This window comes from Hippoglossus stenolepis, chromosome 2 (genome assembly GCF_022539355.2).
Source record: "Hippoglossus stenolepis isolate QCI-W04-F060 chromosome 2, HSTE1.2, whole genome shotgun sequence".
NCBI lineage: Eukaryota > Metazoa > Chordata > Actinopteri > Pleuronectiformes > Pleuronectidae > Hippoglossus > Hippoglossus stenolepis.
The window spans coordinates 6923723-6950166 of record NC_061484.1 but is presented as its reverse complement, the minus strand read 5'-3'; the positions used below and the strand labels follow the sequence as shown (position 1 = coordinate 6950166).

The window sequence follows — 26444 nt, the reverse complement described above, 5'->3', positions numbered from 1 at the left end:
GTACGTGCATTCAGTATTCTTGAGGGACCATTTTTTGGGGTTCAGCAAGATGCTGGGATTTGACCAGCTAACCTTCTGGTTGGAGGACAACTGCACTACCACCTCAACCACAGCCACCCCGTTACGTTGCATGTTGCAAATGAGCTGAATATCCCTCCCCTCACCCTCCCCTTCCAAACATGAAAGAGAACCTGCTATAGCCTTCAGTTGTCATATAAACTCAAAAGGTATTTAGTTTGTCCAGTTTGGGCTACTGTAAAAAAACATGGCGGCCTCCGTAAAGAGGACCCGCTCCTGATGTAAATATAAAGTATTTATTTATAAAGGGCCCCTTCTAGGGTAAAGAAAACAACAATTTGTAAAAATGTAATGAAACAAACTAGTGAAAACATCACTAGGATGATTCTATATTCAAATTTGACCCCTTTCACCTAAATTGTATTCACTGACCCTTTAAACACTGGGAACAAGATGGAGAACTGTTCAAATCAGTCATCCTTATTTTACAAAACCAACCTAGCAGCACTATTTAAGATCACTATTTTATCTGATATTGCCGTTTTATGGCGACCAGTGACTCCATCACGTATTCACTTGTGGCCTGGCAACCAAATGGTGCCTCGTCTGCCATCAAACCTGGAGAGGAGCATTGTTGGAGGAACAAATACAAAGTGCAATGGTCACTTCTCTGATGTCATGAATTCATCAGGTGTCACTCAGGATCTGTCAAAGTTGCAAGGCTGGCCTATTAAGGTTAGTATGGTTATTGCAGCATTGAAGCATGTGTTACCCTGGATGCAAAGTGAAGTCAGAAGCAGGGTGTTGTTTTCACCCCTGTCTGTGTGTATGAGCGTATTTATGTGTACAAAATAACTCAACAACGCATCAACGGATTGTAACCAAACTTGGTCGGAACATTTCATTGGAGGGTATCTCCAGATGAGTAAGGTCAATGGACATCAGGGACATAAATACATTTTCTCCATAAATAGAGATAATCTAAAGTTTATATTGTTCAGAAAATGAATCCCTATCAGGTGATTTCATTTTTTTCTATATTTTCTATACACCAGTTCACCTATACAGCTCTAATTTGAAACGTTACAACTCTATTTCCTGTAATATCTATGAGCTCAGAGAATATTTCGCAAAGCTGCATAAAACAAGTCCCTTATCAGGGGATTTAATGTCAAACATATTCACACCCACAAGTCTTAGTGCTCGAAAGCTAGAGACCACAAAAAGAGACACTGGAGACTCAGTTTACTTTGGGGGAAAAAAGAAGCAGAAAGGGGGAGTGTGAATGAGAAATAGAGAAGATGTGGAAGAATGAAATTAAACAAATTAGACAAAGAAAGTATTTAGTAAGGGAGAGGGGCTGGAGATGTAATGAAGAACAACGTTAAGCATCTGTGTTGGCATTTGTATTCATAATGAAAAAAAGGGGTCAAACACTTATTACATCTTTTGTATAACCACTGCTTTCTCTCTCTGTTGACAGAAACTTGTTAGGATGGACCACAAGGACAAAGAGCGAGACAAAGACAAAATCAAGAGAGGCGTCACCCTCTGTCTCACTTCAGTCCAGTAAAAATGTCAATGACTATGGACAGCCAAAGTATTTCTCTGTAGGGACAAACTCAATAAACCTGGAATGCCTGGAATTTCGGCCCCCACATTCAATCTTGGCCTTTGCAAATCAGAGATACTCTCCAGTGTCCTAAAGTATCTGTTATAAGTATAAGCACAGTCTAATGACATGCACAGCTTAGCACAGTGTGTCACAGAAACTCAGTTATTACATTTGGGGGAGAGGAGGCAGAGAGAGAACATTACACAACACAACAACACATGGGTCTGCTTAGTATAATTGTCCAGTTGTGGAGCCTCACATGTGTGAGAGACCCTGCCTAAAGCTATATGTGTGTGTTTGTGTGTGGGAACATGTGTATGTGTTTGTTTGTGTGTGTGTGTGCGCGAACGTGTGTGTTTGTGTGCCTGTGCGACTGTGTGTGTTCTCATATGGTCAAAGGAGTGAGTAACTAAGATTGGGAACTGGTCCAAGAAGAAAATGGCAAAACAGAAAGCGCCCACAATCGAAATCTCCAGTAAGCCAGATCCACTGAGTTTACAGTGAAGTCGTGAGTTGGAGAAAGTTTGTAATCACAGACTGCAGACTGGGGCAGCTGGCATGGCAACAGAAGTTTGGACAGATTGGACTCAATTAAAAAGAAAAAGCGAAAAAAAAACGAACTACTTCCATCTGTCTGGCATCCAACTCTCACTGTATGACTCACCGCCTTACTAACCAGAACTACTGTGGGCAACGTACTGTAGGAAGAGAGGAGGAGCAAATAAGAGAAGTGTTTTAACCTACCACACACACACACACACACACACACACACACACACACACACACACACACACACACACACACACACACACACACACACACACACACACACACACACACACACACACACACACACACACACACAAACTCACTCACTCACCATCTCAATATTTATATCCCATAGTAGAAAATGCTTCCAAGCTTAGGTTAATTTGAGTGACACATCACATGTGTGTGTGGGTGTGTGTGTGTGTGTGTGTTGATGATGCTGATTAGCATCATTAATCACCTCTGATGGCACTCAGAATGTCATTGGGTGCTGGGGTCAATGATGACTCACAGTTTGTTATTACAGGGAGCATTATGATTGTGCCCTACTATAAATGTCTATGAGTCTTTATCTTTCTCTTTCTCTCTCTTAATGATAAATAAAGCATCACCACCACTTCCCCTGGAACACGTGACTGAACTAAAGGTCCATTATTCCCTATGGTTAACGCTTCAGAGGTCTGAGGTCCCTGGACCCTGATCTGGCTGCTACTCAACCACTGTGCGCTGAAATATGGGGTCAACGTGTGGGTAGATACTTTCAGAAAGTAGAAGAGATAAAAGGTCATGAAGTGAGTTGAGAGGTGGATTTTTTAAAGTAAATGGTCTGTATTTAAATAATGCTCTTCTAGTCTTAATAAACACTCAAAGCACTTTACAGTACAGTTTTGCCATTCATCCATTCATACACATTGATACATTGCATTTATATGCAGCAGAGAATAAGGGAGACTGGAATCAAACCACCGACCCTGTGGTAAGTGGAGAACCCGCTCTACTCCATGAACCATCAAAGATAGAATAAAAGAAAGGTGCTGTCCAGGTACATAATTATTCTAGCCAACAAATTCACATATGTCCTGTATGGTCTCCATACTGTCAGTGGTGGAGGAAGTACTAAAACATTTTATTTAAGTAAAAGTACAAATAAAAAGACAAAGGTGTACTCAAGTAAAAGAAAAGTACCACATACACGTTTCTACTTGAGTAAAAGTAAGCATTTGCATTTAAATATACTAGTAAGTAAAAGTACTTGCTGAATGTATCATATTCCCTAATGCAACAGCAGTGCACTACATCTTTAACTGTGCCACCTTTAAATTTAGTTTAATACAAGAATAACACAGAACTTGTCACATAAATAAAGAAAGCTTCAGATGATCAACTGAAAACACTTAATATCAACGAATGGCTGAGTCTCGTCCTGGTGTTACCTGTTCGCTCTGATTGAATCAGTGGACCAATCAGCCTTCTCGTTATTGATTACTTTTAAAAAATATACAAAAACCAACATGAAAATTGAACACAATGCATTGTAAAATCTAAGAGGAGGAGAGATATTTGCTATATATGTAGTAGAGTAAAATAACCAGAAAATAAATCTAATTAAGCACAGACACATGAAACAGATACTTGAATACAGTGACAAAGTAAATGGCTTCCCACCGCTGCACATAGCGAAGTATTTGGGGTCAGTGGGTGTTATCTTGTCCACATACATCTTTACCAAATACAGAATGCAGATTGAAATATTGCCAGATAACATTGTTGAAGGTGCGTGAGGACAACCTCTTCTTTTCCTCCTCCTGCTTCCTTGTATCCTCCACCTGAGCCCAACAGGGCCTCAACCAACACAAACAGCTGTACAGGTGGTAAAACTCTTATTCTGCAACACATTACAACAAGATTCTCTTTCGCAGCAGTGAGGCTTTGAATAAAGACACACGATCACACGCCTCTGAATCCAGTCTCCATGATAATCCTGCATGCAGTTCCAGATGTTTAGCTGTGCCCTCTACTTTAACTTCAAAAGCACCCAGTCAGAGACCAGCGCTATAAATAGTCCGCTTCACATATACATTACTCTTCCAATCTGAGTCTGAGCAGTTGCCATGTCAGGAGCATTTTGTTTTTCTTACAGCCAACACGCCATCTACTGGCCTGTTTTGGAATCATGCACGTGTGTAATGAAAACCAGACGTGGCACCATTTGGCCTCTAGATGGTGATAGATTTATAGATCCATTGAGCAGGACCTCAACTCGACCTCAACTCAATCTATGAAAACTTACAGGCCTTATGGGAAATGTACTGTATATACTGCTCTTCATATAAATGCATTTGCAACAAATGCAGTTTTAATTTAGCATAAAAGCAGCTAAACTATAGATCCCTGATGGAATCAAACAACGTAGCTGAATGTATTTTACAGTGAAAGTTGTTGAGATTCAGGGTGCGTTCAAGTAACACAGTGTTTAAGTGGAGTTTCTTCTGTATATGGACAAACAGCTGTGTCCTCTGCTAGCTCTGCTGAAGTAGTCTGGTGCAGTGCTATGACAATATGTCTTGGCAAGTCTGGAAAACACCACACACACACAAACACAAGTACAACACACACATGCACACACACACACACACACACACACACACACACACACACATACACACATACACACACACACACACACACACACACACACACACACACACACACACACACACACACATGTGTGGTTACATGTTAAAGCTCCTACTGTGTAATATGGTGGTAATTTGTTCTCTTTCAGCACATTTTCCCTTTTTCTTGATTTATGTCCCCTCGGCCTCTCTTTCCTTCTTTTCTTCCGTTTCGCTCCTCCAGCCAATAGCAACATAACACAGTGGGTTTTCACATAAGCAGTGAGGATCGTCTGTCTGGGTTCAGTTTATGTGCCGTGGCCACACAGGCACACATCTGGTGGGGTCCCCACTTCATGATGACGCTACTTTAAAAATGACTTGTAACCCCACCCTAAGTGTGCCCACATTAAAGGGTGTTTTTTATAGTAAATTCTATACCAAGTCGAGTTTTGTCATTAGCTGCAGACTGACTTTGGATCCAAAACACCAGCAAAGCAGCCGCAAGATGATTTTCTGTCCCTAACTTCAAGGTTCAGAAGAATCTCCATAACCAAAACAGGAGATGAGAGGGGAAAGTGATTTTTCCAGTAACAGCACTCTGCTCAAATCGAGTGTGTGTGTGTGTGTGTGTGTGTGTGTGTGTGTGTGTGTGTGTGTGTGTGTGTGTGTGTGTGTGTGTGTGTGTGTGTGTATGTGTGTGTGTGTGTACTCTTTGTGTCTAGGTGTCAGTTTAAGCTTGTTTATATTAAGAGAGAGGGAAGTGGGATAGGCAGACATAAACAACTGAGCTGAATCTGCCTCCTGTGCAGACGAACCACAGCTGCCAGGCACAACTGAGCTGAGACAAATGCAAACAGCACAGATACTTCTCCGGAGGCCTTTATTCTGAAGCCTGAGTGTACAGTGCAATAAATTCTTGTCTGCAGTATTTTGCAGTAAACTACCACACAAAGTATGTGACTAAAAATGTTCTTCTTTAATTAGAAATCAGTTAAAAAATCTATAAATAGCTTATTTAAAACTCCCATTGGCCAAATACCCATGGCCAAAAAATGTATACTTTCTTGCCCAACATTTCTCGAAATTAGAACAAATTATCTGCCTTGTTGCTCAATGCACAATAGCCTGCGGGTGGATGTTGAACAATAAGTCATCGTTGCCTCTGCGAATCTCCAGCAGGAGTGGCTGGTCACCCTGTAACACCTCGTGAACGTCTTCAGTGGTGTCGACTGGCTGTCCGTTCAGTTTCACTATGACATCACCTTCATTAATCCCTCCCCTGAAATAAATAATATCCACAAGTAATAGATTACATTGAGGCTACAGACATTAGAACAGATGAAGGAACAGCAATATGTTCACGTGTGTGTGTGTGTGTGTGTGTGTGTGTGTGTGTGTGTGTGTGTGTGTGTGTGTGTGTGTGTGTGTGTGTGAACCTACTTTTCTGCTGCAGTGTTAGGTATGATCTGCTGCACCAACACTCCACTGTGGATGTCAGGAAAGTCTGGGTAATGATGTTTTAACTCTGCTACTAGACTGAAAGACACACAAATAAATAAATAATACAAATACTGATGCATACAACATTTAGCCTGCTTCTTGTCAGATGCTACAGGAACTACTTCACTATTTAACGGAAATCCAGATAAAACGTTGATCTCAAGAGAGACAGTTTTTGGTTACAACTCACTCTGTGGTGATTGTGAGCATCCTGATGCCCAAGAAACGTCTCTTTACTTCTGGAAACAAAAGCACAACATTAATCTTCTAGAAATCCGCAAACATTTCTACAGTGGTGTTAGTTTCATTATGACCGTCACTCACTTGCATCAGACTGTGGCTCCTCTGTGAGTCGTCTCTGTAATCTCGTCTTTTCTGTCACAACAAATGGAGGAGGGTTTACTGAGAAATATAAGGAATTACCTCTTCAATGTATTTCTAAAGGTGCAATAATCTCAGACAATTCTATTTGAAATTGTCTTTTGTTTTTTTTTCGCAATTTGACTCCACCAGCTTTGACCTCTGACCTTTGCTGTGTTTGGTCTGTGACTCTGTGAGGAAGCGGCTGATCCTGTCTGAGGGGATAGCGAAGGAGATTCCTGCTGTCACCTTCAGAGTGTTGATGCCGATCACCTCCCCATCCTGAAGACACACACACACAAAGAAAATAAGGCAGAATTTGAGGAACATTTGTTACATCCATTCAATATTTAGAGATTTAAACATAATTTCACTTTCGACTGAAATCCCATTTTGTCATCTCAATGTTTTCATTTCCGTTTTTTTTTATTGTTTGTTAGTCGGCAGGATTACACACACACTACAAACTCCATGAAATTGAATGGGGGTTTGGGACATAAGGAGGAACCTATCAAAATTTGGAGCAGATCTGGATAAACAGACAGATTCAAGAAACTTTTTCTCTTTTCAACATCGCAAGATAGGGCATAAAGGTTTGTGCTCTCCAAATGCCTCTCTACTTTTTACAGACATTCAGAAAATCGGAATCTGGTTATATCTGTAACTCAGCTCCTGTGTCAGTGTGAAGAGCTGTATCAGTGTTGCTTGATTTTCTGTCTTTCTTTTTTGATTTTGATTCATACCTCAAGTAAACTGAATTTTTATTCCTTATTTGTGGTAACAATAAGAGTCATTGTAAGAAGAGGAGGAGGATGAGTAGAAGTATGACATCCTTTGCTCCAAATGATTTGTAGTTCAAAGTGTATAATAATCCAGTGCATTATAATGTTGAGCTTAGAAGCCTATATTGATATGCAAATACATGTCTATTATGCAGAGGGTCATTGATTTCTAAGGATGATTCATTTAGATCTATTTTGTACTATTACACAACATTGTTTGACATATGTCAACATATTCTGATTTGAACTTGAGAGTTTTTGAATTAACTGGGTCGGTAGAATTCGGAGGCCCATTAAATTGAGGAACAGAAACAGTGAGGACAAGTTCACCCATCATAGTCAAACAAATGCCAACACTGCTCACCAAGTTGATGAGAGGTCCTCCTGAGTTGCCGTACTTCACAGTGATCAGAGGAATATGAGACAGAAACAAAACATAAATAAATCAAAAGCATTGTAAAAATCTGTTTGCACATGTGTCATGAACAAAAGAAATGATCAGGTCATATATACTGTGTGTGTGTGTGTGTGTGTGTGTGTGTGTGTGTGTGTGTGTGTGTGTGTGTGTGTGTGTGTGTGTGTGTGTGTGTGTGTGTGTGCATGTGTGTGCATGTGTGTGTGTGTGTGTGTGTGCATGTGTGTGAGATCACATTAATAATAGCGTCAGTCTGGATGTAGTCCATGTCTGAGTCTTTGATGCCCAGCTCCTTGCCATCTCTCTGTGCCATGCTGACGATGCCGGTGGTGACGGTGTTCTGCAGGGCGAAGGGGCTGCCGATGGCAACCACGAACTCCCCCGGCCTCAGATCAGCTGAGCTGCCCAGAGACAGTACAGGAAGCTTCTTCTGCTCCCACACACCAAAACACCAGGACATGAGAGGAAACACGGACAGGTAGACATATTCGATAAGTTGTAAAACATGGTTAGAAAGTTATTTTGTAAGAGAAACTGAGCGAAAGGAAGAGGAATTTGAAGGTTACAAAAGTGTCCAAGTATTTGGGATGTGGTTGTGAGAATACACACATCAGTGCTGTGTCTGTGAGTCACAGAGATGGTGTTTATGAAAGTTTTCCCGCAGGTCTTATGAATGTCTCGCAGAAAACTTGGCACAGGAGCTTGTAAGGATGTGGGCTCTTGAGTTATAGAGCAGAAAGGCTTTTGTATATGAGATGTGGGTCAAGGAAGTAGAAGATGCCTGGAAAATGACATTTCTATACATTGCTTTAATCTGGAGGACAAGACAGACAGTGAACGGCAGATTAAATAAATAAAGATGTTTTTCCCTCACCTGAGGATTGACCTTGATTGTGGCGATGTCCGCCTTCCTGTCTACATCTCTGACCATGGCCTCGTACGTGTCGCCATCATGGAGCTGAACACGCAGCTGGGGCCTCCCTGTCACCGAGGCAGCTGTGGTTACCACATGAGCGTTGGTCACAATCTCGCCTGAGTGGCTCACAATAAACCCAGAGCCACTAGAGAGGTGAATGTGGCGACCGAGCAAAGGATGTCTGGAGAGGAAATAGGACGGAGACTGATAAACAGGAGAAGGAAGATGTAAAAATGTATTTTAAGGCAACTAGAGGTTTAAATTTGAGGACATCTAAACTCTGTTGTGCTCTGCTCAGACTGATATGTCACACACTTGCATACACACATTACACACATACCTTACAAACAGCTCAATGTGGACGACAGCCGGTGCTATTTTCTCGACTACGTCTGCAATGAAGTTGAACTTGTAGCGAGGGCTGCTGGGATGGACCAAGGACGAACCTGCACTGACATGAAGAACCCACGTCATTAATACAGACATATACAGACAGACAGACACACACACACACACACACACACGCAAATGTCCTTTTTCATTTGTTTAAACGTTATTGCCAAGAAGGGACTTGGATCTGCAACCAATGTCTGTATCTCTAAGAGGACAAAATCCTGCATTGATGTGCTAATTTTGTGGATAAACAATTTTATATTAATATGAATCACTGATTATTGTTTTGATTACAATGTTTTTTGAAATATTTCCTCAATTTGTAGTTTAAATGAAATAGACTATCCAAAGATTCTAATGAATTAGCTGCAACCTATCTCAGAACCAGCATAATGAGCATAAAGCCTAATGTATAGGTTACATTGATGAAGTAGTGTCACTTCATACCATTTAACAGGGGACCACTGTCATTTTGTTCAACCAAAAATGGGATTTAAGTCATTCTGCACCATCCAAGTGGGAACTATAATTTCTACCAAAATAACAAAGTCATCTTGGTAGCCCAAGGTCAAAGGTCAAGCGTCAGGCGCCAGCAGGAGCAGGACCGAGTATGGACTTAAACACTTGCACACCTGCAGGCTTCCACTTGGCTAAAATTTAATAAATTCACCAGAGGGTTTTAGACATGATTCTAGCAGGATTCAAAGCATGACCAAGAGGGGACCTGAGAAATGTCCCCTTTTCGTATACAGTCTAAGGTAGTCCCCTGTTTGTGGATGTGTAAGGATGGCTAAGTCCCCACTTGGATAGGTACGCGAGTGCACACTAAAAGAATGGAGCCCAGGTTTCTCTGGAGTCAGTCCTACCAGAACAGGCTCCTTTGTGCGCCTGGATGATCTCCGGCCTCCCCTTCTGCTGAGCCTTCCTGCTGGCCGCCCTCATCTTACACACGTTACCGTACGTTCTCCCGTCGCTCCCGCACACCTCGTGCTCCGTCTTGCACCGGCAGACCCCCCTGGAGCCGCGCCGCTTCCCCGCAGCAGCCAGCGTCTTGCACTCCAGGCCATCGCCGCAGGGCGGGTCGTGTTTGCGGCCGCAGGGCTCACCCTCGCCCGGCGAACACACCAGGCAGCAGTTGCAGCGGTCCGGGACGTACCCGCCCGGGCAGCTGGGGCTCGGGCACAGGCTCGCGTCGCACCGGGGGGCGCACTTGTCAGGGTGCACGGCTCCTCCAGTAAGGTCGTGCGTAAAGACGAGCGCCACTGCGAGCAAAAGTAACTGCATGGTGATGAATACTGACAACTATGGTAAAGTAAAGGTGATTTATTCCTTATAGTAAAATCATATTAAACGCTTTCTCTCCAAAACATCCAACTGGTTTCTCTGTGTTAGGAATGGAAAAGTGATTCCTCTCTCCGCTGACTCCCTCACTGCTCAGCTCTGTGATGCAGTTTGGAGAATGAAGGGCTCTACATGAAACTCCTTTTCTAAACTCTGTGTGGATTTAACCCCACACACTGTGGAGTCATCAGAGTCTGTGGTTTATATACAGACACAGCTGGAGAGAGCCATGGAGCTGCTCTGATGGCGAGCACCACCTAGTGGAGACAAAACCACACAGCAAAACAATGTGAAGAGCAGCCAGTGTCATCGCATTATGATAATAATAATACTAATAATTGTTATAACTATAATAATAAGGAGAAGAAGAATTTATTTCCGTAGCACATTTCAAAACCAGTGTTACAAGGTGCATCACAAAATAAAATATAAGTGCAAAGTTCATGAGAATGTATACGGCTCCGTCATATATCTGCTGATCCTCCAGATGTCTGTAATTAATGTTTGGATGAGTAAGGTTCTTTATTTCATTGTCTATGGAGATGTCCAAAGATCCAAACCTTCTGGAAAGATGTTATAAAATGTTTAATACCCAAGTCTCTGTAAACATCATTCGCCATGTGCTTGGCATACATCTTACATACTTTATACAGAGATCCAAAAAGATTAAACATCTGGACTTTGGACTTCTTCAAACCAGGAGAGCCACGATGTTGGAAGAGTAGACATACCATCATTGAAACTGTGGATACAGGAGCTCTCTGACTGTATCTGCCAGAAAGGACTAACTTTGTTCAGCTCTGGGAACCACAAATAATTATCCTGAAAGATAGACATTTAGGTTTTACTTGAACGTAACTTGTAAACAAAGGAGGGAAACAATAAATAACCACTTTTTCAACTGAGGCACGGATTCTGCTGATCTGATGCTGAGTTTCACAGCATTGGAGCTAAAACCATAAAAGAATCATCCCCCTTCATTTGATTCTCTGATCTTTTTCTTTTTATATTTTTCTTTATCCAAAATTCTATTTTGTTTTGTGTTTGTTATTCTTTTACTATTTTCCTCTAACACTAACCTGGAGATAAAGGGCTTGTGAGCAGGTCATTAGTTTTTTGACTCATTCAGTTTTTATTTTATTTTTCCCTCTTTGTTAAATGTAACACAGGCTAACTCAGTCATGACGTCACAATTAAACGTACTTATCATGAGGTCATCTGTAGGAAAAGTGTTAAGACGCCTCCTGCTGGAAATACGTGGTATAGCTGCACTTTTTTAACCAACTGGTGTGTTTTTTTTGTTTTTTTTTAAGAAATACACACAAAACGTGTGTGATCATAAATATTTAGAGTCATGCCGCTACACAAAAACTTTGAATTAGATTAAACATCAACTTTTTAAGTAATTTGAAAGAAATCTTAATTCAAATGAAAGAGATCTTTTACTTGAGTTTCATACAATTACTGGTGTAAACAGGCCGTGTTCACTATCATATAAAACACTCACTGGTATTAGGTTGTTGTATTTAAAGTTTGTCCATCTGTCAATCCTTCAATCAATCCATCCTTAATCATGCTTAGAGCTCCTCAAATCCCTGTTCACCTTCAAGATGAATCTTGAAATAAAATACCAGTCAAATGCCTAATTAGTCAAAGAATCTGCAAAACTTCTTTTTAAAGACTAACTGATTAATCGACAAATCAAAAATGTGATCGAGCGACCAATTTGAACTTAAAATAATAAATATTTGAAGCAATAGATGTACAGCAAGTTAGAAAAGAAGCATCAGACTTGAAACTCAATCAGAGGGCACAGAAATCAGAAAACTTACTTGGGTATGTGCAATATTTTACAATCTTGATCAAGTTGGAGTTTAAATCCAACAGGATCACATTAACTACAGGTCAGTTTCATGTCTAAATTCCTGTACAGTACAAAGGGTAGAAACTGGTTAAGCTGCATTTTAATTCAAGTTATTATTAGCTCACTTTGGCTTGAGGCATGACTACCACTGTCATTAGTTAAATCATAAGAACAGGTTTATTGAGTGTGTTACAGGCGTTTGGAAACTCTAGTCACACCCTGAACACACCTTTGTCAACACTGTTTGACGACAGTAAATCCTCTTAGCACTTAAGTAAAAATATCATTCACAAAGTCATCATCCCTCAAACCATCAATAGTGATTTATTTGTGAAACTAACAAGGACAATAGACCAAAACAAAGATTCAAATTTCCAAAACTTTATTTTTCATCTGTTAAATATACAGCTGTTCTCATACAATCATAGAGTTGGAATAAAAATGTCAAGATGCATACATAAGAAAACACAACGGCATCAAGCAAGTGTGAAATATCGTCCACTGTTTTGATTTTTTTCCCTCTTCATATCATGTGTAATAAAGTGGGGCGGCAGGGTGCTGCCCGCCCGCCCCCCCCCAAGGTTCAAGAAAAAGCTGCTTTTCAGCAATTAAATACATGTCAAACAACAAATACATTCATCATTACCAGAAAAATCAATTCTTTTGACAGCATTCATTCGTGTTGAAATGTTCAGGAGCAAGAATCTGTGTAGAAACCGTAAAAAGATTACATTCAAGCAACGTGTTCATTCCTCCTCCTCCACATTTGATTTTCAAGTTTTGAAAGTGTTCTCTTATTGAGGCTTTTCATCGCTCCTTCCATTGAAACAGAGTTTGGCAGAAGTGAGAGTTGAAGACACTGGGTTTGTGTATGTAACGGATGTGGTTTTTGAAAACAAACACTGAGTAAAGGGCGGTTCAACCGGCTGTGTGGAACTTAGTCAAACACTTTGAGCAGTGTAATTGTACGTCTATGGATCAATACATAATCCTACAAGGCAAAAGCAAATTTGGACTTTGTATCCTGGACAAAGAACAACATCATCCTAAAGAAAAAATAGCTGTGTGGAGAGGACCCTTTAAATTCCCAAACACTAGCAGACCACTGATGTGTTAGTTAGTGGTTTGTAAGTGCTTGTTCTTTGGCCATTAGACCCACTGAGAGATCTTGCAAGAGTCTTCAGTACTTTGGGTGGGTTAAAGAAATCCTTTCTCTCTGCCATTTAACAATAAACAAAGCCCACCTTTGTGGAAAAGCCGATTATCCAATCAGGTTACCATGGTAACCACAAAGAGCCCCAAGGTCTCTCAGAGACACTGGGATGCCAATCACTCCAGCTCCAATGATTTTCTGTGCTCTCTTCACAGGATGGAATGGGCCCGAGCCCAATTTCTTCACAAAACACTTCATCTTTCATTCATTCTATCGTCAGGTCATCCTCTCATTATACGTCACTGTCCTTCCTTTCCAGTGTGATGTCGTCATCTTCTCCCTCATTTCATCCTTTGTCACAAAAACATTGTTATCCTCACCTCCTCATCCCTTTCTGACTACCAAGAGGAGAAAAATGGCCGCTTGCAGTGGAAGGTTTGCGTGAAGGCGCTGCCCAGTGTTGCAATACGCCCCTGGCCACTTGAATGTCTGCGCTCCACCACCACGGGCGGCATCTTCACCAGCTGGCTGGGACTCTTCCCGTCCTTCAGTGCCTGAGTCAGGTTCAACACCTGGGAGCAAACAGGATTCATGTTTAAACCAGAGAAACTGTGACTAACAAGACCTGGTGTACTGGTGAGGTTAAAGGGGACATTGTATGCCCATTTTACCACAAGTTGATATGGTTCCTTGGGGTCTTAATGAAATGTCTGTAACATACTTTGGTCAAAATACCACAAGGATCATTTAAAACAGCACCCTTTTTACCCTGTATAAAACAGCCCTCCACAGAGTGACCTGTTTTGAGTGCCTGTTCCTTTAAATGCTAGTGAGCCAGCTCCCCTCCCCTCTCCCCCATGATTTTAAACGATATAAATTACATATTTTATATGATATAAATTATCAAATATGCATCCCATACTTTGTATTCCCCTTCTGTTGTCCTGGAGTTTTAATTTTCCCAATCACATAATTAAATGTCGGGGCTATGAAGACCATCATTTACCCCCGAACCCCGACATTCAACGGGTATAACAACAAGCGGAGAAAGCAGAATCGCGGGCTGACCAGCGCGGAGAAATGCGCGTCCCATGTGAACAGCCAGGCGGCTGCGCGCTTGACAATGGCGCTGCGCGGCGCTTCCGCGTCCGGTGTAAACCCGGCGTAACGAGTGTGTGAGGGGGGGATGAGGTGGGGGGTGGGCCAAGGCCATGTAGGGAGACTTCCAGTGTATTGTTTACGACACAATACACAGGAAGCTCATTCCAGTCACTCAAGCATGACGTTTCTGACTTAGAGGAACCAAAACAAAACTAAATTATGATTGTTTTTTTAAACAAAACCAGCAAATATTCTTATTATTACCATAATTTGTTATGTATTGATTATCAAAATATTTGCTATTTGATTTTCTGATTAATCACTTCAGCTTTTCTGGTGATACAAGTAAGCATCTCTTAACCTAAAGGTGGTGGACACTGGACGCAGTAAAGTTAAATAACTAAATGAAAAGGAGACTTGTGCAATGAAAGTAGTTGCCTGTTGTGTGTGTCGTGTGTTATGAGCTCATTTGACATTCATATATATTATAGCAAGGAGCAGAGAGGTGAGGTGAAAGCTGGAGCTGTGAGGTTGAGAGAAAGGAGGTAGAGGTAGGGAAGAAGAGCAAAGAGGAGAAAGGAAAGGACAAAGGAGAGAGACAAACTGACAGGAACAGTGAGAAATAATCAGTTTTAAAACAAGACAACTCACCTGTCCCCTCATCACAGACATCTGTCTCTCAAACATGGGTTTGTCAAAGCCTTTATCCGTCTGAAGACAAAGAAAAGAAAATTGCGTTTAGAGGTGTTGTTAAGTTCAAAGATACTTTGCTGCTGGACAGTTTCCATGACTGTTAAAATTATCTAAACCTTTTTAATCTCTATTAATGGACAAAGAGGTTGAAGAAAAAGTGGCCTGTACCATGAACATCTCATAGAGGTCCTCACAGAGGTCCTGGACAAAGTTCATATCAGAGAGGCGGGACAGCACCAGTTCTCTGGTCTCCTGAGAGAAGGCAACCCTCGCCTGGGGGAGGAGCGCCCACTGAAATGGGTCTGATGGAAGGAGACAACGTCAGAGATTTCCATGAGCGCTGACTGCCCTACAAATAACCCGCTACTCATTAAAGTCCTGATGGGATCAGTTATGTACCTCAAGGTAACAGGCCTTTATGTGAGACATTCCTGTGTTTGATGAGTGTAATTTGTCATATTTTAATTTGAAGCCCTGCTTGCCCTCTGCAGTGTGTGCTCCACGAACATACACGCGCATGCAGAGACGCTATAGTGGAACGAGGTGAAATTAAGAAATCTAGTTGCAGTAAAAAGCAAAAGGTCCAGAAATACATCACAACTCCTGTTTCATGGAGAAAAGCGAGAACGGTTTTGTCCAAAGTCTGTCAGCATGGCTGTTGGGAACTTCACCATTGCAGCATTAGAAATAGTTTTTTGCTGTCATGTCAGATATACTCCAAATAATTTTTTTTAATAATGTAAAGGAGCTCCCAGCATTCAAATATATATATGAACAAATTCAGCTGTTTTCAGACATGAACTCCAGAGACTGCCCAACCCTTTCACATATGAAGAACACAGCAGGTCCGAGTCAGACGCTTTCACAACAGGGAAATATCTGTAGCAGGTAGGACATGACTATAAATTCCACTGTGGTGCTCATATGTTTTTGTTTACAACACATTGACACCTGCACAGGTTCATATCAACGAATCTCGTTGTCTTTCCAAGTTAACATCATTGTCATTGTCTTCTACTTGTATGACAGATATTTGTACTTTTTTTGGTCTTTTCAGTTTTACATCCACTGTGTATTAGAAAGGTCATCAACCTGCCCACTTGGTGTGTCTCAGGACTTAATACTGCTGTATTCTCACTTGGGTTCAATATCAGGGAGCTGGCAGGAAAAACTAAAGAAAGACAAACTGTGCAGAATATCTGCAGCAAATGATCAGACATGGAGTTCAGCGCGTGTGTGAAAGCAGCTTATGTTTCTCTATGTCATACATTTTATCCATTGTACACATTTGTGGATTATCCTGCCTCTGAGTCCCTTTCTCCTGCTTTGTAAGAAACAAAGTGAATGTACCCTCTTATTTTTCTTGTTCCTATTTCTCCTGTACAATAATTTACTACATGTTAACAATTGTGTAGGTAAAGTCAATATGATATGCAGTAATTAAGATCATTCATTGCCTGTACAAAGGTTCTGTTTTTCATTAGAAAAATATTACTATTATTTCCAATATCATCATAATTGAAAGAAATAATTTCATTATATTGATCTCAGTTAACGTGATGTGCGTTTGCCATTTCTATCTAAATTCTTTAGCATAAATTTACAAAAGAATGAATCCAGGATGAAAATCAATAGATGCTTTTTCCACCATGATTAGTAAGGATATAGATTTCACGTAGACAGTGAGGGAGAGAGGAGACCAACATACAGGCTCGCCATTGGTCTGGGTGCTTAAAGGGGAAGGCCAGGCCGTTGTCAATCGCTGCGATCTTGATGCAAGAATCTGGACAGCTCTCTGTCTCTGGCAACTCTGCATCCTACAGGAGAGAGAGGGGAGGAGGATGAAGATCAGAGAAGACATCACCGTTAAATGACGGAGTGATTGATGTTACCAAACCAGTTATTGATCCTGGTACAAAAGGCGGATCAATTGGGCAGGCAGATGACAACCTTTGCTCATTTATCAACACGTGTCAAATCATGACTGATGACAGGTAGTCAGATAGTGTTCTGGTTGGTCTAATCACTGAGGCACTGGTTTGTTCCAGACCTGTAATTTTCAAGCTACTGTCATGAAGCCCCTTTTCCATTAGTCAAAAACCCACCAACATCTGGCAAGACATTTTGTCTGCAATAAGAATGGATTCAATCGGCGTTCACTCTCAGGTCAAATGAGTCTGCATTAGGAACATTTTCTTATTGGTTCCGATCTGCATCGATGGAAACATGACACCCGGGTGAACTTGCTAAATTCTCTACTGGCAATGGTAAGTAGGCAATCGCCTTTTTAGGCACGTTAACCCACATTTAAACCACATATACGTGCTAATTATGGTGTGAAAGAGGTATGAGTGATAAGTGTGTGTCTATGGGATCCAAACAGAAACTCAAAATCATTCACCTTTCAGACCCAAAACCACTGTGCTGTGTCCCATAATGAAGATGTACCAACATTCAAGCAGCTCAAGTGTGTGTGGCTTTAACTTCACCTTTTGTCCTTCTCCAGACTTCTCATACTTGATCAACCAGTTTTCGTCCCCTCGATCTAATCAAGACAAAGAAGAAATTGAAAGAAAAAAAACATGTTGAGTAAGTTCTCACACAGACATATAAAGCTGGGGAGAGAGAGCATGTTCACAATTATGGGTCATATTGACAAGTGCAAATACAACATAACCCACACTAACTGTATTTGTTAATACACATTTCAACCAGTAAACTAAACTGTGACAATAAATGGCTTCAGTGCGAAATAAGACTAAACTTTATGGCGAATGACTTTCGTTCGATAGATGAACTGTCATGCATCATGTTCAGTAAACACTGTGTTCATGTGACACACCCCTCACCTGTGTTCCTGATGACGTAGTCCAAAACCACCAGCCGCTCAAACTGTGACTGCAGCTGCTTCCTGATGTTCTCCGGCAGCGGCTCTGCATCAAAGCGCCGCACCCAGTGGTCTGCTCCACGGTAACCCTCCACAAACAGCTGAAAGGAGCCCACCTGGAAACACACAAACACCAGAATCATCAGATATGCATAAACCACCATTGTACTGCAGTGTTCTGAAGGTTGTTTGTTTACACGTCGATACTGTGGTGTGGTGCAATGATATCCCATGTGAAATGGTGACATACTGTAAACAAAGCAAAATGTCAGCACTGTGTGACAGTTTAAAACATGAAGGCAACTTCCTCATAGTTAACTTTTAACTACGTCTACCGTACACTAAGAGCTGCATAATACAGAGGACTGCCTCAGCTGAGAAACTGGAGATTAGAAACCGAAAGAGTACCGTACGTTATACAAGAGATAAGAATATCCATTCTCTGATGGAAAATATACACACGATTTAGGGTAGAGATGACAGCTATGCTTCCTCTGACCTATTTATTTTAATACACCAGTTTTTTTATGGAACACAACAGACTGCATGGCACGACTCCTTTTGATGTCCTCCACCAGGGCAGCGTCAGCAGCTTTTCTCAGCCCTCCGCTCACTGAAACAATGACTCCTACACTTCATAATGTTGAGACAGTATACAGTCAAAATACAGAGGAGAGTTTCCAGCCTGTGTTTTTCCTAAACACCTAAAAGAAGGTGACATTACGGCTCATATATGCTGCCTTCACATCAGTTTCAAACATCTACTAGAGGGCAGTGCAGAGTCCAGAGTTTCTTGGACAACAACAAACATGGCGACGCTGGAGAAGGTTGTGATAATTTTACGCCATTGTAAAAATGTCTTTCTCGTGTCCTATGTTCATCTCGCTTGGAAAAGTAGCTATACTGCCCCACATGATTTCCAGTGGTACTGCTCAGTTTCATTGGTTTGTATCCATAAGCATAAAGTCAGACTAAATGAACTCAGACTACAGACAGAAGGCTCAGTCTGTGTCTGAATATGTATCACATATGACGTAACTTATATAGAAACGGACAAACGGAAGCCTATGAGCCTTAAGACCCTAAAGGAAATGCTCTCTGTTACCTTGGGTGGCAGTCCCACTCTGTGGAAGTGTCGCCCCACCTTAGGGACCATCTCTAAGGCGTACTTCTTCCCCCTGGACTTCGCCCTGTCGATGGCGCTGTAATGGAATGTCTCGCTAGCCAGGTATACCACCTGAAATAAAAAGAAGATGCTTTGGATTATCTACTGCTGGATAATTTCACACCACACATTCATTTTCATTCAGTTGTTTGTTGAATTTGACTATATTTGAATACTCTACCACCTGTTTTATGTTAGAGTGAGTCTGAGCATACAGTGAATTAAATAAAACGCTTAGTTGCAATAACATATCGTGCGCGCTCTCTGAGCCCCACCTTGGTTTTTGGCACCACTCCCAGGCCGAGCTTGGTATCAACAAGTGAGGCGGCAGCTTCTGAGAGGTAACCCTGGTTAGGTAACAAGCAGCCTCGTCCAAAACAACATGGACAGCACAGCTAATGACACAGAGGAAAAGACAAAGAACAGAAGAAGAAGATTATTTTCAAAACCTGGTTCATCGTGTTTCTGAGTTTAAATAGTTTACAGTCAAATTAAACATGTCAGTCAGTTCACCTTGTGAAAATATTTGGTCCATTTGGGGTTCAGGTGACCGTAAGGTTCCTCTGACTTTGGTTTGAAAACACCAATGATTTTCTGTAGCAGAAAAATGATGAAAAACAATATTTAAGACCATTTGTCGAACATCAGATGGGAAAATACAGCAAACAAACACATGTTTACTCTATAGAAAAAGCAGAAATACTTTGATGAACATTGAAAGAACATGATGAAAGAACCACAGATAGGAAATGTAAAACTATCAGCAGAAAAGGTAAAGTGACGGAGATGCTGCTAACAAGTTACAAATCAATATCCTTTCCCTGTAGTTTATATTACACTTGTTAATGTGATGCTAATCGTGCATGCTTCCTATCTGTTATCGATGTGAGTATCCCTGGCTGCATTATTCAGCGTGTCTCTGCGGTAATTTCTTCTTCCTGTGTGTGTTTCTAAACTTGTCACTTCCTCTTCACATCTTTCAGCTATTAGATTCTACTCCAGATGCAGAACCACAGTAAACCAAGTGTCATAAAGCTAGCACACTTGAGCACCAGCAAGGTAACCTGAACTTGATTGATGAGCAGGATTTGAGGTGCAGTAAACTTCTCATTCCCTCAGCCTCCTTGGTATTTATCACTACCGTTCCTCTATCACAAACTCACCCCTTTTGGGTCTTTGACAAAGTAGCTCCCACTGGATCCCTGTGAAATTCTCTCTGGGAAGACGCCACTCTCGATCGCTTGTTCTGCCCTTTGGACAATATCTGCAAACTCTGGATCTTCTGGGAAATGGTTGAAGTCCCCGTTGCCGGTACCTGAAATGGGAATGCGATTATTAAGGTAAATTAAGATCAATCAGGCTGTGCCACAGTTCAAATAGAAATGGCTGGATGCTGCAACAAGGCTCAGTTAAAAAAAAGAAGACATATTGAGAGCCTCTAAGCACGATAAAAAAGAAAGACCATAGAAATTCTTGAATCATCAGCTTCACTGCTAAACTATAATGGGAAGAGTCATAAGAAACTCATTGCTAATATTCCTCATCTACATACTGCACACTGAAACATAATTGGTAATGATTTTTGAATTGTAATAGAAGAGCAGAAAACATATTAGAGAAAAGAAACATAAGGATACACCCCCAATCTGAGGCCATCCCATCACCACTATCTCATCGGAGTCCAAAAACTGAAAACATGGAAGTCCTCTAATTTGTATCAACTGAGCAAAGCTCAATCAAATATCTTTGAAATTTTGTATACAAGTTTCATGGTCATGGGAGGCTGGTCCTGTTCCAAGCACATACTGGGTTAGAGCTGGGGTGGAACAGGTGGCTCATCTGTCACACAAACACATTTACAGGGAATTTTGAAACTCCAATTCACCAAAGTTACATGTCTCTGGACTGTGGAATGGAACCCACACAGAGAACATGCAAACTCCACACAGAGAGGCCCCATCTGGTCAGTGGACTTAAACCAAAGATCCTCTTGCTCTGAGGAAATACCGCTAAATGAATGACACTGCCACTAGTCAGAAAAATGGCATTTTCTACTGCCCCTCAGATCCACTAACAATTCTCTGGACGTGACTGCTCTCTGATGAGTTTGTGGCGCTAATTATTCCTGTGATGGAGGCACGGCCGTATGACTTGTCACATTCTACCTTCTCCTCCTCACAGAGTACAGAGCAGTCAGCTGACTGAGAAGCCCCATATGCCCTGTATCAGTCACACTGAAGTCACAGTGGGATGCAGGGGGAGATGAAAAGACAGACACTGGGAGGAGGAGGGGGTGGGAGAGGAGGAGGAGATGAAAGAATGGACAAAGGGAGTGGGGGACAGTTAATGTGCCACTTGTCACAGAGAGATAAGGAGAAAAAAATGATAGCTTTGAACCTAATTCACTTGAAGAGGAGGGAGAGAGACGCAAATTAAAAAGAGGAAGGAGAAAAGAGAAGGATGGAGATGCAAATATCTATATGTATAAATATATATATATATCAGGGATCTTTTCTTTCCCCGAAAGTACTAGATACTTGTCAGGGTTCTGTTGTGCAGACCACCAAGACCTAACCAATAAGAGGAAAACCTCTCAACATAGAGGTGTTACCGAGATCATTTCCTATTGAACCTTTTACTTCACTGGGGGTGAAGTGATGTTATTCCAGCTGCAGTCTTTTGATCCCACACTGGTTGGGTTGCATCTTCAACAATGGTTTATTTTCCAACCATCCAAAAACCTCAAAACATTAGCACTAACATCTTTCTCTAAAAGCCACAAGGTTTGTACAAGCTGTACTTGAGTTTCGTGCTCCATTTGTTACCAGCAGAGCCTGAATCAAACCATACATTTTTATACCATTAAGAGGTCGCTAAAAGTACAGCAACTCAACCCTGCAGGTCCCACCAGTTGGATCATACTGAGAGTAGACTGAGGATTCATCCATATTTTCTTTGATTCAACTCTATTACGGATTCACCTGGCGTCCATATGACTCCAAAGTTTTAGAGTCGCTAAAATGTGTTAAAATGTTTGGAAATGCTGCTTGGCCCATTATAGTTTGAAAGTTCTGGGGCTGCGTTTTAGTCTGGACGGTCCTCACTTTCTGACCCACTTTTAATGGGCTGTTTGAAGGTTTAGACTTGGTTTTAGGGTTAGAGTTAGAATAAGGTTTGTGTTAGGGTTAGGCATTTAGTTTTGATGGTTAAGGTTAGGGTAAGGGGCTAGGGAATGCATTATGCCAATGAATGTCCTCACTAAGATAGACGTACAAACGTGTGTGTGTGTGTATATATATATATAAAAGGCAGATGACAAAATATTTCTATATTTTATCTCCATCATTTAATTGTGTTTATTCAGCGGCCGTCCCTGATGAATGATGCATGGCTGCACTGGTTTGTACAATTGCTGGAAGTCTATGATAATGTCATTGTGTAGTGTAACCGCAGGAGAAAAGAAATTACTCTCTCTGTTTCTGCCTTTTCACTATTCTCACTGAGCAGCAAGTCAGAGTCAAATCAAATGCAACACAGCAGATTGTTTGCGTGTTTATTTGTGCGGTGGCCTTATGCATATTTAATGTGTGTCGCTCAGGGCCCTTGGTCAGTTAATTGGCCCGAGTGCAGCTCCCTCAGAGCTCAGGGGACCTGCTGACCTGCAGTACACAGAGGGTGTCACATGTCACAACACTGTGCTCTCAACAGCGGTTACTGCAAAGACGTGAAGCCGCACTTAAAACGCAACTTTAAATTAAAGTCATTACAAGTACATGTCCTTATTACACGGGTGCGTTGCAAAACACATTGAAAATCTTGTGTTCTATGTTAAAACAGTTATGTGATCAAATGTGCCATTGTGTTTGAACGTATGCATATCAATCAGGATTAAAATGTATATTGCGTGACCTAAAATTAGATTAAATAATGCTTGCTGCTTCTAGCAAATATGGACTCTGGTGGAAGAAGGTTTCAAAAGAGGGTGAAAAGTTAAAGGCAGCTTGGAGTTGTATGAATGCATGTTATTTTAGCACTGACCTGTAAAACCTCACATCACGTTCGTGTCATTTTCTCCAACATATTCTTGGTACAATTTAAATCCCACTATTTTCAATGGAAATTGGAATGGACTTCTTGTGTCCTACAAAGTGATGCAGCACAATAGCTCAGCATATTGTGTGCGAGTCTTTCTTTGTAATGCAAACTGTGTTGTAATTCTAGATCCGAGCACAATTATTCAAAAGGGGACCACAGGAAATGGGACACTAACACCTGTGATTTCAGTCTCAGTCTCGTCAGTGTCTTCCCGGTGGCCTCGATATGTGTCCCTGATAGAACAACAGATCTTCACAGAGAAAGACACGTACTGATAGGAGTGAAAAGAGAAGGACACAAATGCTAAAAAGGTATGCTGCGGGGATAATAAAAAAGGTGGGCGGTATGAGGGGGAGTGGTGTTAAATGTAATAAGCAGTGAAGTGCCGCTTCCATGGTGACTAGATCACCTTTTCTTTGTTTTCCCTTTCATCAACCTTTTCTTTTATGTAGTCCAGGACCAATCCAGGGCTGTGAATGATGTGAGTGACAAGAGATAAGCAACACAAACAACACATTGGCAAAAAACAGATGATGTTGGCCTCGTTTTTGTAGCAGAGTCCTCAGCTAAACAGAGGAAGACATCGGCATAGAAACCTTAAACCATGCTGCACAGGTACTGGGGATAATACAGGAAACTGAATAATGAAATGTATCCACAAATAAGTATCATCAATGGGCCGTTTACAACAAGGATACTTTAAAATGAGTTGCCCTATCAACTTCACTCGTGGCTGGACTTGTACTGTTAAGGTCACCAGGTTTAAGTGCCGGGTCATATCAGCCACATGTGATAACATGCAGCAATCACATCAGATGACTGGAAAACACACAGACATGGAACAGAGCTCAACTCAATGCAAACACAAGACAAATACCTTTGATGTGATATGGATGTTATGCAAACCACCCATGCACTCATGTGACTTTGAAGGCAAATGTCTTGTGTTTGCATAGAGCTCTGTAGGAAACACTAGACCTAACCCGTCTAACTTTAAGCCTTACCTTAACATAAAACATGTCTTCACCTTAAAATGTAATTATTTACATTATGGGGACTTGCTTTTTGTCTCCATAAGGAAGACAAGTCCCCATTATGTGATTTTATGAGTCATTCTATAATTAGGGGTACCTTTCATGTCCATGGGTTGTATTTGTCAATTTGACTAATTATTCACTTCAAGCAATGATCAAATAATATTGGGGCACATTTCTATTTCACTTAATACAAAAAGTCATTAGGTTTATTTTTAGCCAAATTCAAATGTACTGGATTTGGCTGCAACACTGTTTACCCCTGAGACTCCAGCAGTGTTTTGTGGACTCACTTCACCCACCCCTCGATCGGCATAGTGGTGAGCAGATAATGAGTGAATTTTTATTTTCGGGTGAACCATTCCTTTACGTGTCAATGCACTTAAGTTGAAAATACATTTAAAAAATAATTTCTAGAGGTTTCTCCTTTTCTTCTAATGTGTCATGTCAACTGTGTAACATTGTCTGTCTACTGCTGTTTTGTTTTGTCTCATAAATCTAAGTGTTGACGGGGAAATTCCTCAAGAGGGAAGTCTTACATAAGGATGTTGAATAACTCTAAACTTGGTGTAATGTGTATTTATGTTGAAAAATGATTTATCCTTGGTGAAAGCATCCCACAGAATATATTCATATTATCAAATCATTATGGTGGTATATTATGGGAACAGCTAGATTATTTAGTAAAAAAGCACTGAATACTTTACTTTTTGGTTGATATGAAATGTAACCCTTATTATCGAGTGACCTATGGGTAACATGACATCATTTTGACCACGTTGCTATCTCTACATCTCCCTTGAGCCGCTGTTATTCTGCACTGAGCTATAATACAACATGTGGGCTCCTGATCTCACTATATTCACCCACCACTACTTGAGATAATAAGATTTCCGGAGTCCTTGATCCGCAGCACTTACCTGGCGAGGCCAAGGTGTCTTTATCCGACGAGGAGCTGTGCCTGTTCCGCCTGCTGCGCTTCTCCCTCTCACCCCGCGGAGACGACGAGCCTCCCGCTAAGCACGGCAGCAGCAGCGCCTCTTCTCCGGAGCCGTCCGTCTCCAGCTCGGTCAGGACGCTTTCACACGAGTCCGACATACGAACGGCGACCCCGGGGTTCAGCGCGAGTCCCAAGCCCTCCCGGCTCCTGTCAAACAAAACCCCAGGAGAGTCCGAGGAGAGAAAGTTGGACTCCGGCAGTGACACCGCTGCCTCCCCGGCGTCCAGCCCGCTGCTCTCCGTCTCTGTCGGGTCGCATTCGGACATCATTGTCCCTCTGGTTGAACACAGTTACAGTGAATCACACCTGGTTCCCCTCACAGCTCCATTTTAAAGCGGCTCCGGTCCAGAAGAACTGTTAGAAAGCAGCTGCTCTCGCTCCCAGACACAGAAATGTCCACATAATCCTACTTCCTGCTTGGGCCAGTGCGCATGCGCAGCAGTAAAGACACCGGTTGGCCGAAGATGCGTTCAAAGACTCACAACATTTTAATACGTCAACAATTTCTCGCCTGGCAAAATCAGCTCCCAGATACACTGTGGCGAGGCGAGTAGGTTTTATGAGGATATATCTAAATTCTTGTTGTATTAATTCATGTCCCCCCTTTTGGAGGTCCAATGTGTGAAGGTTTGAAATGTAGATTTACCTGATTACACTGAACCTTGTTTCTTGACGTCACTCACTGTCTGTTATATAGCCCCCTTCGCCTGACAACATTTGTATTGTCTTAAATATGTGTGTGCTCTCAGTGAGGGTTTTGTGTGTATTTTGTGTATGTGATGAATAAGTGTAGTTAAGCGTAAGGCCGTAAAACCAAATAGACCATTGGTTTTGCATTCCATATACAACACAAATATAGTCATTAGTATTTATTGGAGGTTAATTTTGAAAAACTGGTTGGTATGTCTTTGCCAGTCAGTCAATTAAAGGTTCAGTGTGTAAGA

At 41.5% G+C, this 26444-nt stretch overlaps 2 protein-coding genes and 1 pseudogene across 3 annotated transcripts; all 3 read right to left on the bottom strand.

Annotated features, from left to right (window-relative positions):
• The window catches only part of LOC118117186, a 267659-nt pseudogene that overhangs the window by 214918 nt on the left and 26297 nt on the right, over positions 1 to 26444 (bottom strand).
• On the bottom strand, positions 5665 to 10663 carry htra3a (HtrA serine peptidase 3a). Of its 2 annotated transcripts, none has more exons than XM_035169021.1 (10): positions 10034 to 10663; positions 9115 to 9220; positions 8733 to 8955; positions 8094 to 8288; positions 7808 to 7840; positions 6829 to 6943; positions 6626 to 6676; positions 6492 to 6540; positions 6242 to 6337; positions 5665 to 6080 (listed from the first exon to the last, which is right to left on the bottom strand). In XM_035169021.1, exons 1-10 carry the CDS (start codon positions 10449 to 10451, stop codon positions 5912 to 5914), a joined length of 1455 nt encoding a protein of 484 aa, XP_035024912.1. In that variant the 5' UTR covers positions 10452 to 10663; the 3' UTR covers positions 5665 to 5911. The 2 variants fall into 2 exon arrangements, with proteins under 2 accessions (XP_035024912.1, XP_035024920.1); XM_035169029.1 differs by having other exon boundaries at positions 6492 to 6537.
• pi4k2b (phosphatidylinositol 4-kinase type 2 beta) lies at positions 12738 to 25925 on the bottom strand. The gene is made up of 11 exons (XM_035169007.2): positions 25421 to 25925; positions 20535 to 20686; positions 19885 to 19965; positions 19647 to 19766; positions 19312 to 19443; positions 18169 to 18322; positions 17809 to 17864; positions 17028 to 17136; positions 15488 to 15621; positions 15278 to 15337; positions 12738 to 14097 (listed from the first exon to the last, which is right to left on the bottom strand). Exons 1-11 carry the CDS (start codon positions 25767 to 25769, stop codon positions 13924 to 13926), a joined length of 1521 nt encoding a protein of 506 aa, XP_035024898.1. The 5' UTR covers positions 25770 to 25925; the 3' UTR covers positions 12738 to 13923.

Bases quoted from the DNA above. Each gene is read 5' to 3' on its own strand.
- pi4k2b (XM_035169007.2), bottom strand. From the start codon at position 25,769: ATGATGTCCGAATGCGACCCGACAGAGACGGAGAGCAGCGGGCTGGAC. The intron at 17,865-18,168 runs GTGAGGGGTGTG...TGTCTTGATTAG, and splicing joins CTACGTCATCAGGAACACAG to ATCGAGGGGACGAAAACTGG. The intron at 15,622-17,027 runs GTATGTTGGTCT...TCCTTCCATCAG, and splicing joins CCCAGACCAATGGCGAGCCT to ACCCATTTCAGTGGGCGCTC.
- htra3a (XM_035169021.1), bottom strand. From the start codon at position 10,451: ATGCAGTTACTTTTGCTCGCAGTGGCGCTCGTCTTTACGCACGACCTT. The intron at 8,289-8,732 runs GTGAGGGAAAAA...GTGTGGGAGCAG, and splicing joins CAATCAAGGTCAATCCTCAG to AAGAAGCTTCCTGTACTGTC. The intron at 6,081-6,241 runs GTAGGTTCACAC...TATTTATTTCAG, and splicing joins CCTAACACTGCAGCAGAAAA to GGGAGGGATTAATGAAGGTG.